General features: G+C 40.2%; 1 protein-coding gene across 7 annotated transcripts in view; it reads left to right on the top strand.

Annotated features, from left to right (window-relative positions):
• EHBP1 (EH domain binding protein 1) overlaps positions 1 to 15,165 on the top strand; it is a 428,910-nt gene that overhangs the window by 148,593 nt on the left and 265,152 nt on the right. For all 7 annotated transcript variants that reach the window (XM_075596145.1, XM_075596151.1, XM_075596150.1 and 4 more), the window contains exons 6-7: positions 9,559 to 9,740; positions 11,234 to 11,373. In XM_075596145.1, the coding sequence (XP_075452260.1) occupies positions 9,559 to 9,740; positions 11,234 to 11,373 (322 nt within the window). The remainder of the gene's footprint in view (positions 1 to 9,558; positions 9,741 to 11,233; positions 11,374 to 15,165) is intronic.

Here is a 15,165-nt window from a genome sequence, read left to right as displayed (position 1 = left end):
TTCTCATAACCTTAAGGGACTGGCCGTGGACTACCTCTACCATTTCCCTCTATACAATATGTTCTTACTATTTGGTGATTAAAAGGTTTTTAATGTTATCAACCATATCGCTCTGACTTACCTTTCTGAGTGCATTCAAGGAGGAACTTGTCTGTCTGTTTATGTTGTTATTATAGTTTATCCTCTATTGCACCAGTTTGTGTGTTATTTGATTTCATATACTATCCTCATTTTGCTGACGCGGGAGCTTCCCCTTCCCCTGTCCCCTTCCCTTCCCCCACCCCCAGATTGGTTCTCATAACCTATCCTGATGTTCCTTTATATGTTCTGAAATTCTTCTCCTCAATTGTGTTTTTGTGCTTCCAATATATTGTAGGCCACATGGGCACTCTTATTAGACATACAATGTATATAGTGTTACATAATCTAGTGTTCAATAGGGAATGATTTGTCTGTAATCTTTGATTTAAAACTAGAATGAAGCATTTTGCATGCCACACATCTACCACACACAAAAATCCACGATGAAGTGGTTGTGTTGGTTGTCACAAAACGTGCTGGAAGTTTTGATTAGTTTTTGTCACAGTGTTGACTCATTGGAGTTTCTATCCAGAAATTCTACATTTACTGCTTCTCTCCATCCTAGTGAGTTTGGGACTTATAGATGCTATCCAGCTAAACGCTGGAGTGTCCCACACATCTTTTCGACTGACATCATTTGGAGCTCTGGCAAAATTCTCCAAGGGGAGGACAGACACGGACGGAGTTGAATCGGCACCTCTATTTTAAGCCTTTCTCCCCTATCCCTAGATTGGTGTTTGAAGTCTTGCCATCAATTGCCGATTTTCAGCGCCTTCAATACCACTGTTAGCCGTGGCGGAGCTGGTGTGGAAAACCAGTCAGCCTGATAGACAACAGAGATGAGGCATTTGTGATCAGCGTGATTGTAGTTCTCTTTTGTACGTGCAATACTGTATTCATCTGTATATTTTTGTCATATTTTGAATACAGATTTGACAAGGAGTGGTTGTGCGCTCTTATGTTTTTTTTTTCAAATAACATAAGTCAGAATAAGTTATGGGAACATCATGTTGATTTTTAATTTTTTTTTATTAAATGCTTTTAACATAGGTGTGATGAATGTCTAATTCATAGTTTATTGTATAAAAATGTAAAGGCTTTGCGGCACCTTCCAAAGATCAAATTTTATCTGCACCTATCCATTAATCAAAGATAGATCAGTGTTTGCCACACCATTCAAATTATGTCTCGTTACAAGACATGTATTTAAATATTTTTTTTTAATTTGAAGTCTGTCTGTAGGCAACAGACAACGGCAAATATTTTTTTTTTATTTAAATAAGGTAACGAGGCTTGATTTGAATAGTGCTGCAAATAGAAGATCGCCATCTTTGATTATCGCTGCCTTTTGCGGAGGTGAGGTCGAGCTTCTAACAAGTATCCTCTACAAAAAAGTGCGGTAAGACTGAAACCTCACCTAGCCATTAAAGCAGCAATTGTTTCACCGCCTCGGCACCGGGGGTCATTCGGAGCAGTGGGAGACCACGGTTCTTGAGATATCTTTAGTCCGTATTTCTGGTCTCTCTTGGTAAATCAATAAGACTGCCATCCAAGCTTCATTTCCATGGGCCAATAAGAAGACGCAATGTCATCGGAGCAGGATACCTTGGCTTGCTATTGGACGATCCCGTCGACTATCTCTGATTTTACTTTAATTTTACCATTGTATTTAAATGTAAATATCTCAGGAACCGGGGAGTCTCCAGAACTAGGCACAGCACCGTTCAGTTCCATGGGACGACCCAATAATGATTTTAAAAAAATTGAGGATTGCCGCTTTAAGTGCCTCCAACTTTACAAAGTTATATAATCAAATAGGCCATCATATGATCTGACATTTTACAAGCAATAATTAACACACTGATCATAACAGGGAGTAACATAAGTAACTACAATAACAGACTGTTCTGCAGAAATTGAACTTTTCACCTTGCATTAATATTCAAACTAATGACAGACTTGTAAAACTGGTTTAAAGAGGAAATCAAAGCAGATTAAAAAATATATTTTTTGTTTTAATATATGCAGCCTTTGATTACTTTTTATGTGTGTACGTGTGTGTGTATGTATAAATATATATATATATACCAACAAAATGGTGCGGTGCATGTCCTGTAAATATCAACAATCAAATACTGCGCATGCGCGTCTTTCCCTGCTCCTATAACTATGGCGACGCGGAGTACAAGCGCATCACCAGAGCAAGGGTTGTTGCTTTTACTCTCCTGCTTGAGAGCGGTCTGCTACTATGAGACACATGCACACACTGCCTATTGATGTGGATCACACAGCTGATCCGGTGCTGGCCGCCGCGCGGCAAAGATGACGCTCGGAGGGGTCATGGGATTCTCATCACAATCAATGTTATTTTTAATTAAGTTAATCTTATTAGTTACGATATATTTTATATATTTTTATTAATATTATCACTTATATCCACTTACTGTAACCTCCTGCTGTCCGGCCTTCCTGCCTCTCACCTGTCTCCCCTACAATCTATCCTAAATGCTGCTGCCAGAATCACTCTACTCTTTCCTAGATCTGTCTCGGCATCTCCCCTCATGAAATCCCTCTCTTGGCTTCCGATCAAATCCCGCATCTCACACTCCATTCTTCTCCTCACTTTTAAAGCTTTACACTCTTCTGCCCCTCCTTACATCTCAGCCCTAATTTCTCGCTATGCACCATCCCGACTCTTGCGTTCTGCTCAAGGATGTCTTCTTTCTACCCCCTTTGTATCTAAAGCCCTCTCCCGTATTAAACCTTATTCACTGACTGCCCCACACCTCTGGAATGCCCTTCCCCTCAGTACCCGACTAGCACCCTCTCTATCCACCTTTAAGACCCACCTTAAGACACACTTGCTTAATGAAGCATATGAATAGCACTGAATATTCTGAACACATGCTACATAAAGCTTGGCCCCCTGCAGACGCACTTACCAGAACTCCCTCCTACTGTCTCTGTACGTTTTCCCTACCTACCAAATAGACTGTAAGCTCATCGGGGCAGGGACTCCTCTTCCTTAATGTTACGTTTATGTCTAAAGCACTTATTCCCATGATCTGTTATTTTATATTATCTGTTATTTATTTGATTACCACATGTATTACTACTGTGAAGCGCTATGTACATTAATGGCGCTATATAAATAAAGACATACAATACAATACCTAAGCTACATATTTTTGTGTTGTTTTTGTCATATATATATATATATATCTATATACATTAAGATATATATATCTATATATATATATATCTATATATATATATAGATATATATATCTATATATATATAGATATATATATCTATATATATATATCTTAATGTATAAAATCAAAAGGTTTGTGCTATCTGGGGTGAATCTGATTGGTCCTCAGCCTCTGGCCAATCAGATTGGTGGGTCTGACATCACCCAACTGCCACTCTCTTCCCCCTCGGCCAGACACACACACACACACTCGCTCCCTCTCTTTCTCTCTTTTTCGCTTTTTCTCTCTCTCTCCCTCCCCCCCCCCCCCATCACACTCACCTCCCTCCCCGGTGCTCAGTCACCTCCCTCCCCGGTGCTCACTCACCTCCCTCCCCGGCGCTCAGTGACCTCCCTCCCCGGCGCTCAGTCACCTCCCTCCCCGGCGGGGGGACAGGCAGTGGGCAGGCAGCCTGCAGCTGCCTCACGGCGCCGAGTGCCTAAGATGGCGGCGCCCGGAAGGACCCCCTTCCTACTGCAGCTGCCTCGCCGCTAAGATGGCGGCGCCCGGAAGGACCCCCTTCCTCCTGCAGCTGCCTCGCTGTGGCGCCGCTGCGAGGTGGGAGGGAGGGGGGAAACGGAGAGGTAACATCTGTGTGTGTGTGTGTGTGTCACTGTGTGTGTGTGTGTGTGTCAGACACTGTAGGGTGGGGACCGGAGCTGCGCATGGGGGGAGGGGGAAGAGTGGAGAGAGAGGGGGGAGCAGAGAAACATACAGGGGGAGTGGAGAGGAGGGACCTGGAATTTTAAGCAACCCCCCCCCTTCTGTCCACTGCCCCCCCCCTTCCTGTCCACTGTCCCCCCCCCCCTCCTGTCCACTGTCCCCCCTCCTGTCCACTGTCCCCCCCCTCCTGTCCACTGTCCCCCCCCCTCCTGTCCACTGTCCCCCCCCTCCTGTCCACTGTCCCCCCCCCTCCTGTCCACACATTTCACAAAAAGCGAGACAGGATTACAAGCGCGTGATGCGGAAATAACAGAGTATCCTGGTTGGTGTTGGAGCGCATTGCACACTATCAACCAAAGAACTGAAGAGCCAAAGTGCTGTGAGACGTGATGTGGAAGTAGCGAGTGGTCTGGTTGGCGTTGGTGTGGTGAGGACTGTGATGGAATTAGGTTAAACTCCTGAATTTTTGTAAATATAAAGGCAATATCTATGTCCTCTACATTTCTTCCAATTTTATGGTTCCATGAGAGGAGTGATTCTTTTTGTAGACCTATCCTTATAAGACTTCCACGAATATCATTCAAGACAGTGGCTTGCTAACACCCCTTCTCTTTTTTTTATTTTTTTTCAATATATTGACACTTTTTTCTGAAAGTCACTTATTTTTCCTTGCATTCCCAAGTGCTAAAGATAGAACTGTTTGAAATTCTATTTGTACATAGTGGCGGCTACACAATGTGCAATATCAACCTCCTGGAAAGGCTCGGCCCGACCATGGCTAAAATAACAAACAGGATATTGTAAACATAAAGATATGAAAAAAATCACTGCCTATCATAATGATTTGATGTATAAATTCTGAAAAGTATTCGAACGTGGGCTAGACAGGATGAGGGACCCAGGGCTAGACGTGCTGTCATTGGGGTTGTAAACTGGGAACGAGATGAATAGACAGAATCATGGCCCAGGCTATACGACCAAGAGCGAAAAAATGATTAACTTAAATCTGTAAAAAATGAACATTGGTATAACGCTTATCTAAAAATTGGGAAGCCAACGCAGAATTACAATGATATTGATGAATGTTATCTTTGGAAACATTGTGGTGCTGTGCCAGTGGATCGAAAAAATGCGGATGAGATCAACCCCTACCTCCCCCCAGTCAAACCACGTATCCCCCACTCAACAATTGATTGTCTAAACTGTTTGAAATGTTTGTATATCACAATTTATTATGACATAAAATAACAATATATCGTTAAAAAAAACAAATGTGATCGTGCAGACGAAGTACTTTTACGCAAACACGTTGGTCAATAGGAGTTTTTCGTGCGTTACCCCGGATTGGCATAAATCAACATACAGTTGGTAAACACAGGTTGTCTTGGCAACCATGTCCAATGGGAGAAGTCTTGTTAAATGTTTACATCAGACTATATGACTATATCATACTACTGCTGTGGAAAAGGACTCTTCAGTTGGGTATGTTGGCTTAGATGATTGGCGCCACTCCAAAACAATACCACAAATATGATGTAAGTTCTGCTTTCTATAGTAATATGTGTGGGTCTTCAAATATACTTGGTGTTCATTTTTTGAATGGTAGATAGAAAAAATAAAAAAAACTATTTTTTCACACCTTGAAGTGTTTCTTCAACTACATAGCATTTCAGAGAGGATAAGTGAGGCATTGGAGTGGGTGGTTTAAATGTTAATTGGATGTGAAGTATCAACGTCAGTACCTATCCCATATCCTCAATCAGTCAGAATACCTTACCAGAGTAATAATGTTTAAGTCAGAATTTATATTGGCAGATAACTATAGCTGATAGGAGAATGTTTTAGAATTACCAGATCATATGTACAGTTTCTTTTATTATTATTTTATGCATAATGTCGGAGTCCTGGACCTTCATAGCATTTGTTGATTGACAGAGACCAAGAGACAAGGCCTTGTCTTCTCTGTGTTAGACACATCTATTTAAATGCAATTTTGGTTCTGAGTATTTACATATTAAGTTTTTTTTTTTTTCCTTTCTACGAGGGCCTACAGTAAATCCTCCGTAAATTTGTTCATAAGGTATCTCCATGCACTGCTAGTTCTGTATAATATTCCAAGGCATAATCTGACAGATAATGGAAGTTATTTTTTTTTTTCCTTCCTCAACTAGGATATAGGCTGGATGACATGCTCTTAAAAAACATCCTCAGGTGCTGTGTCTTAAATGCAATATGTGAGCTAACGTCGCAATGTTGTGCTAGTACAGATAGGCATAGAATCGGTTACTTAATATAAAAGCAGTGACCAGTGTTAGAGTTATACAAATATCGTGTATACTGTAGTAAAATGTGTATGGGAAGAAAACTAATTCTAGATGCTTCCCTTTTTTTTTTTTTAATTATCTATAGTTGTTTTTAACCCGATTTGATCTAGGTCCTAATGTTTGAAAACTAAACACTAAAAACTTCCCAGATTTTTTTTTTTTTAATTAAATAACAATAATAAAATAATCAGGACACTATAGATAAAGTACATAAAGTGGTAATTTTTTCCGGCCCACTGACATTTTCATTTATTTGCCGTTGTGATCATGGCACCGACGTGTGTGTGTTGTATGTGTGTATGTATATATACATATATACATACATATATACATGGAAAAAAGAGGCACAGCGCACCGGAATGAATGGAAAAACAGATGTATTTAAGACACACAAACACATATAGTAACTCACAAGCTTCTCACAGTCCCGGGTCAGAGCTGGACAAGTCCAAAGATTGTCTACTGATGGGGCCCAGCGAACCGGGTCCCTGGACATCCGCTCGCAGCACACGGGAGGAGATGCAAAAATTATTGCTCAATAGCTAATACAGAGCTGATGCGCCCAGCACGCCCAGTGATGGGAATCCCAACATCCTCATATTGCAAAATTATGGAACAAATGCACGTGACGTCACCCCCTGATGCGAAACGCGTTGAGGTCGTCACGTTACACTCTTACGTAATCACGCATACAGGGTGGAACTTCTTTGTCAGCTATGAGCGGCGCAACCGCTTGTTGGTGTGAGCAGAGGATTCTTCCATTTGGCGTCCATGCACGCGGCCGCGTGTTGGGCGCATCAGCGGTGTATTAGCTGTTGAGCAATCATTTTTCCATCTGCTCCTCCCGTGTGCTGCGAGCGGAAGTTCCGGGACCTGGTTCGCTGGGCCCCATCTGTAGGCCATCTTTGGACTTATTCAGCTCTCACCCAGGACTGCGAGAAGCTTGCTTTTAATTATATCTCATGTGAGTTACTATAGTGTTTGTGTGTCTTAAATACACCTGTTTTTCCATTCATTCCGGTGTGCTGTGCCTCTTTTTTCCATTTTGTTGAAGATTTTCACGGATCACTCAGAGGGTGAACGGAGTGCCTTCAGAGGCATCAGCAAGGAAGTGGATATTTATTTGAAATAACTCTTGGATTCCTGTATTTGGACAGTCTGCGCGATCGGGACTCTTTGGTGTGTGTGTGTGTGTGTATAGATATAGATATTCACAGACAGAGGAAAGCACACCTCACTCAATAAGCAACTGGTATGTTTTGGAGTGTGCACGCAAAATGAATAATAGAGCCGTACATCACACATCTGTACTCACGACTGCAGTCACGGAGACGAAAGATTGAGGAACAATTCAGCACCACACAGGTATAAATAACTCAAAACCATGTATTGGTTAATCCGTGCAGCGCCATCTTTTCAGTCCTCATAGGGACCTTCGTTTTATTCCCGCTCACTTCTGATTTGGGTGAAGTATTTTTATTCCAGACTCGTGCATATACTTTTTTTCAAGTACAGATGTACACATACAGATGTAGCAAGACTAACTGTTAGCGCTGCTATGGTGTTTTGTTTTCTCCCATCTCCATGGACAGTGAGTCTGGCTATATCTGTATATATTCCGCACGGTAATGCTGACTTATGTATGGATGATGTGCCATACACAGACTCCATAGCAAACAAACTGTTGTATCTTACGCTTGACTGAAGTGATTTGCACAAAATCAGGTAGTTGTCAGGAGGTATGAGATACTGTGTGCCAAATCTGGTGTACATCCATCCAGCCAATTTGGTTATGGAGATGTCAGAAGTTAGGTGGGAAAAAAAATGTAACACTTAAGATGGGGGGTGGGGGGGTTTACCAGCTTGACTCTAAAAAATAGGAAAACATTATTTTGACATTTTTTGGGCTGTAGGACTTCGGGATTATAAATTCACTATAATATCATTTTTTTTTTTTTTTTTTTGCTTTGTTTAAATAGTTTTTTTTTTTTTAGCTAATTTTCCCAATAGGCGAAAAAATAACTGCACTGGAACGCAAATTGCTGAAAAGTTTGCAGACCCGTAACCGAATTTCTTCGGCTTTTGATCATTTGATTTCTCATCCATACCGTTCTGTTAAGCATGGCAGAATACAGTGGTCGAAAACTTTCCTCTTGACACGGGAAGGTTCCTTTGAAAGATTGTCTTGTTTCTTCCAAATGCGCTCTATCCCATCTTCATTCTCCTATTGACTTAATTTAAAAGGTTCCCACCCATTGTTTCTTCCAGCCAAGTTACACCTAGTCTTCGAACTTCAAGTTCGATTTTAATTTATGTTGATTTTTGCTCAGTTGACCCATTTCTTGAACATCACTTTGGTCTGCATTCTTACTTCGGCGAGTTCTCTGATTTGTTGCTGGAGGCCTTCTGGACTTGTATGTTTATAGTCTAGTGTGTGTGTGGACCCATACCTATATATGACTGGTTATCCTTTCGGTTTCTTTCTACTCATATCTTACTCTTTACACCTGGTAGCTATCATATTAGTCGAAAGCCTGGAATGACAAAGTATCTTCAAAAAGTGCAATCTATCCAAAATTCTGAGTATTTTGTTGTCTGCTCAGTTTAGTTTATTTATAAAAATGTTTTACCAGGAAGTAATACATTGAGAGTTACCTCTCATTTTCAAGTATGTCCTGGGCACAGAGTTATAAAAATGTATTGTTATAGTAAAAAAACAGGGTTGTACAGTAAATTCACAGACATTTCATGGAAAGATAGAGTTGGAAAATTGGGTAAAGGGGATAAAGGGCCTGTGAGTTTCAGATTTGAAAAAAAAAACAGCTTTAACATCACCAAACATCAGCAAACAGCTCACACCCTTTGGCTGCGCCAAAGGCTGTCCGCCTTTGGGGCAACACAAATGTATACTGGGGGGGTTGAGATTCAGTGCAGCTGTGAATACAAAGTTCTTTGTGTCCTCTTGGCTCATTAACATTCCAGTGGGTGGGGTTGACGTTCCACAAAGTACAAGCAAATGTTAACACTTAGCACGCTGGTCCTGTGCAGAGGGGAGCAGTTGGAACACCACCTAAAAATTCAGCACTGACCTGCTGTGTAAGGTACATCTGGAAACCTTAGTTGAATTACTGCATACATTTTCAGAATAAAAACATTCTACTTCTACACAAGTTCACACAGTTCAATAAAAAAAAAATGAATGCACATTGACCTATTTTTTTCATTTTTTTTAAAGGAATCTCCTTCTGGTCGTCGAAAAGCTCTTGCAACCAGTAACATCAACATGAAGCAATACGCAAGCCCCATGCCTACACAGACTGACGTCAAGTTAAAATTTAAGCCGCTTTCTAAGAAAGTTGTCTCTGCCACTCTGCAATTCTCGTTATCCTGCATCTTCCTAAGAGAAGGCAAAGCCACGTAAGTTTGGTATTTCACTGGCTGCCGGTTTACTGCGTTTCATACCCCCACATCCCCTGCTGATGGAACTGAGTGTCTTCCTGTGTTAAAGAAGGGCCTTGAACATACCAGTCCTTTCTGTCATTCTTCTGCAATGCAAGTTATTTTTCAATGTCATTTACTGCTTTTGCAGCAAAATTAAATTTTACAAATACATTATAGATCTTTCCCCAAATTTCTATTTTTCCAAAAATTGTCTGTCTTATACCTTACCTGCTGATGCAGAGAAAGGAAAGAAATGCATGTGCAAGAGGCAATGAAAATTGATGCGCTGCTTAATTTTTGTTTTCTATTACTTTAAATCTATTTTGTTTGTACATAAACATTTATAGAATTTGTTCTTCTGTTGTCCAGTCTACTTTTTAAATTTTTTTAATTTTGTAACTTCTGTTTACTACGGTTTATAAAGTTCAGCTGTGTCGCCTGCCATTTAATTGAGTGCCCCTGTAATCTTCTCCATAGGTATTAACATTTTCAGATTCCTTAGGGAGCATAAAAACTCATTCAATGTCCAGTGTTAATCCAGAAGACAGTAACAATCAGTTGCAAGTGTGGATTGTTCAGAATACCAATTATACAAATATATAATTTAAGTGTGAGAAATGGCATTCAAATGCAAGTAGGGTATTGTTGAATTTCTGAAATAGATAATTCCTCCTAATATATACACATCTTTGCTTCTCTGCATCTGTAACTGATACTTATCAAAACAATAGAATCCCCGTATACTGTGTTATAAAAAAAACAGGGTCACTAAATCATGTACTTCCCTTCATTTTAGCTTTAAAATCCTTTTACAAAGCAATGTTTTTGCAGGACTTTTTATTTTTCAGAGAAGTGGTTAAAAGCATTTTTTGTTGCTAGTCCCATTTAAGTATTTATTTTCATAAGCATACATGCTCCACATTTTAGGGTCCCTGACACAATTGCTGCTTGTTTGTGCATGGGGAGAAAAACAAGTGCATGTCAGGGCAGTATCAGAACTAGCTAAACAGATGCTTACATCATGGACATCTTTCTAAAGCATAAAGCCCCAAATATGCTCGTTAATATATACAGATGTAGCCAGACTTACTGTTTGTCTTGCCGAGGCAGCTTGCACTTTTACGACTCAGATGGATTAATTCTGCAGGGAGTCCAATCCGGAAGCCTGGACCCCCGACGCAGCGCGATCATGGCTGATACTGTTCCCAGCGTTGCGGCCGTTGGGTTTTTTGGCGTTTTTTTTTTTCCTTTTAAGCCGTGACGCGGGGGACAGTAAGTCTTGCTACATCTGTGTATATACATATATATCTTTCTCAGTAAGTTTACTGTCTGGTTTAAGTAATACAGAGTTTCTACACAGTTTTGAATCGTCAGTCCCTTGTATTGCGTAGTGCATATTGCACGCACAAACCGTCCATGTCCTGAACAGCTTTGTAAGATGAAGAATGCATCATTTTTCATTTGTGCAGTGACGAAGATATGCAGAGCCTCGCGAGTCTGATGAGCATGAAGCAGGCTGACATAGGAAACCTGGACGATTTTGAAGAAGACAACGAAGAAGACGAAGAGAACAGAGTGAACCAGGAGGAAAAGACGGCTAAAATTACAGGTCTGTCGCCAAACAGAAAGTGAGAGAAGACAGATTTCTAGTGATGAAAAAAAAAAAACAACATACGTGCAGTCTGTATGTAATTGAAATAATATATACACATGCTCTAAATATGTCATTATAATAATATATACACATGCTCTAAATATGTCATTGAAATAATATATACACATGCTCTAAATATGTAATTATAATAATATATACACATGCTCTAAAAATGTCATTGAAATAATATATACAGTACACATGCTGGAAGTATGTCATGAATTCCACAGCTGCTCCTATTAGCAGAAGTTTCTCAATTCACTGGTGCATTTTATTCTGCTAGCCAAACTAAAAAGTACTCGACCATTTTTGGTTTAGCCACGGCCAGGGGAGACTTAAATAAATAAAAAAAAATAACGATATTGGCTATGATTAGAGGTGGTTTGAGGGGGAAATAGAAATACGAATTTATTTGAGACTCTCTCTCCCTTTCTACTTGGCAAGCATAAATATTGTATACATTTTTTTTCTAAAAAAAAAAAAAATTAAAAAAAAAAAAACCCGCCAGAATAGCTTTCCTATAATGTTTAAAACCTTTATATTTATTTTAAGCTTAGTAGAACATGACTACTTTTTTCAAGCTGTTTTGACCACTGGTTAAGATGAGAACATTACAGTAGTTGGAAAAGCTGTGTAAAAAGATTGGGGAAGCATTTTAGCACTCAAAGAATACACAGCATTTGTAAATGCTTTTTAAACCTAGCGGGGAGAAGCAAATCTGTATACCTAAGGGGAAAAGAATTGCTATTGTATTTACTATTTATACATTGAAACATAGTCATAAGTAGCATTTTACCAAACATCTTTAGCTTGTATCTCACCTTACATCTTATTCAATTAAAATTTTGTTTTTCAGACCTTTAGAAAATTGGGCAAAGATGCTATATTTTTGTTGGGACCATAAATTCTTTCAAACATTTTCTATGGGCTGCAAATGCAGATATGTCTGTGTTTGTTTACAGGTGGGGACATGAGCAGACAGGATTATTTGACCTGTGCTGGAATTTGGCCAGAGCGGGATTAACATTCCACTGGTTGAATGAAATACCATAGAATGCTATTAATGTCCACAAAGAAAAGCAGTATTTTGCTTTAATGTCTTTGAAATATTCATACTCCACCTTGGTACTCTAAATGGCATTAAAAGGGTTTCTACGTGCATTAGTAATAGAGCAGGACGTTAACTTTCAATCCTATTTCCTATAGCCACAAATATATAAAAAAAAATAAAAGAACATTTCTTTTTTTGGCATTTCATTTGTTCTTCCTAATCACACATTTTTACTGTTGAATCCTCCAGTATGTTGTGATTTGGTAAAATAATGTTTCTATAAACACTGAAGCTTTGTAATTGGTGCACCATTTCCCCTTTAGGCTGCGCTTATAGTGCCGGCGAGAGCGACGCGACGTCGCATCAAAACAAATGCATTGCCGCCGTCGCGCGCGCTTATGGTAGACGCGACGGCTTGGTCGCGATCACTGGAAGTCATCTCAATTTGATTTTTCCAGCGACCGTTGCCTGCCGTCGCCGGCATTATAAGCATAGCCTTAATTAGACTTCTTTAAAGCAGAATCTATTATTTGTTCTGTGCTCTTTGAAGTTTGAGCTTGTCGGTGACCTGTTGCATTTTTTTCTGCACAGAATTTGTAGTCCCATATTTGCAGTTGCTGAGCATTCTACAGAATTGATCTTTACCTTTTTATGACATCCTCTATATCAGGGGTGGGCAACTCCAGTCCTCGAGGGGCCACCAACAGGTCAGGTTTTCAGGATATCGCTGCTTCAGCACAGGTGGTGCAGTCGAAGACTGAGCCAATGATTGAGCCACCTGTGCTGAAGCGGGGATAACCTTAAAACCTGACCTGTTGGTGGCCCTTGAGGACTGGAGTTGCCCACCCCTGCACTACATACGGTCCATAAAGAAATTTCAGGATAAGCTGCAGGTTTTCACACTGAAGCACTTCATCATTTCCTTACTTATCCATATTATGTGTCTAGATCTGCAGTGAGACTTTTTCACTGTCGCCCTAACATTTTTTTTTTTTTTTTTTTAAGTCCCTGATTTTTAAGGCACTTTTAATCTTTTACTTAAAAGTGGCACCAGGTTGAAGAGTTACTTTTGGTGGTCTCAACAAAATGTGGTACATTGAGGATAAATCCTGAGGAAAACATAGATATATTCGTCTGGTCAGCTGCTGAACTAGCAATTCAATGGGTGTTTCAGACTGACAATATAAACACATTATCTCTTAATGCTATCAAGTCGAGACTTGCCGAAGTTTACAAGTGGATTCATAAGTATAGGTGGTAATGTTGTCTCTCTTTGTATTGATAGCACATACTTTATTACACACCTGTGCGTTGTTTGTAATGCATTGTAACATAACCATAACATAACCATAACATAACGTTGATAAATGCAGGCCGCACCTTACCTAGAACATGTACACAACATATATCACCCTTTCATATGTCACGATAACAAAAATCCCCAATTATTACGGGTTTAGACGCTAATTATTTGGACGGCATCTGCTCCCAATGCCAAAACCACATTGTCCCACCAGCTCCTGCAAGGTGCTGTTATTCAGTGGCACTCCCTGTCAGCTTCCGTGTCTCACATCTTGGCCCTTACCACTAATAATAACGAGAAATATAAAGAAAAGGGTGGTAATGCTTAGCATCATTTGCAGGTCACTTGACAGGTTAACAGTATACCTGCATTTTGGGTGTTCAGGTGTATACCACACCCGATATGTACAGGAGTAAGGAAAGAAGCACATGCTATGCATTATTCCTTAATAAGTGACTTCATTATTGCAACACCAGTTTTATGCTTCTATCTGTAGCGGCCCTTACCTAATACATGTCAATTATTATTATTTTAATACCATATTGTTCATTTACTTCTACTCTCGGCATCGACTAGTTCATATGCACCCTGCATTGGTAATGCCATAAGCATAATATACGTCCATTTTCTGAAACACGTCCGCTTAAATGGAGAAAATAATGCTACAGAGAACGCAGTAATCCTTGCTCATTTATACAGCAGTCATTAAAAGAAAAGAAAAAAGACTAATTGTGAAAACGTTTGGCTTGATGCTGGTCATATGCTTGAGCTAATACGTTGAGCTGAGGAAATGCGTTTTGAATTCACAGTTTGAAAAACATGCACAACATTGCCCACAACATTCCTGGCGCTGTGAATACGTTTGCATCTAGCACATCCCCTACCTGGACCCATTCACCAATTTCTCAACCAGTTGACAGAAAAGCACTAATATTGAGAGTGCTTCTGTTAACGTTGATACTTTTGTTGAATTTGATGATGCTGCTGTTGAAGTACAGATGCAGCGGCCGTTATTCGAACATTTAACGCGTTGTATACCTCGGAATACCCACGTCATGGTGCGTGATTTCTTCCAACCTTCCCGCCTTAAGACGCGAGTGCAGAAAATGGCATTGTGGTGTTCTGGTTTTTAAACACCTGAAATTGACACAGTAGCACAGTGCTGTACACATTACAATTCATTCACTTCTGCCACGGATACGAAACAGTATCCATGACATTCAAACAAAGCAACCGCAATAAACACGTGTGCCTGTGGCGATTGGCCGCGTTAATGCCGCGTGGGGTACAGCCGCTCACACGAAAACGGCTCCGTGAAATGTTCGAATAACGGCCGCTGCATCTGAAGAAAGTAAAAAGCAGCCAGTACCACCGACATGCCCTTGACGAGTGC

Source organism: Ascaphus truei, chromosome 4 (assembly GCF_040206685.1).
Source record: "Ascaphus truei isolate aAscTru1 chromosome 4, aAscTru1.hap1, whole genome shotgun sequence".
Lineage (NCBI taxonomy): Eukaryota > Metazoa > Chordata > Amphibia > Anura > Ascaphidae > Ascaphus > Ascaphus truei.
Note: the sequence above shows the minus strand (reverse complement) of the source record. Positions and strands in the feature narration are given on the sequence as shown.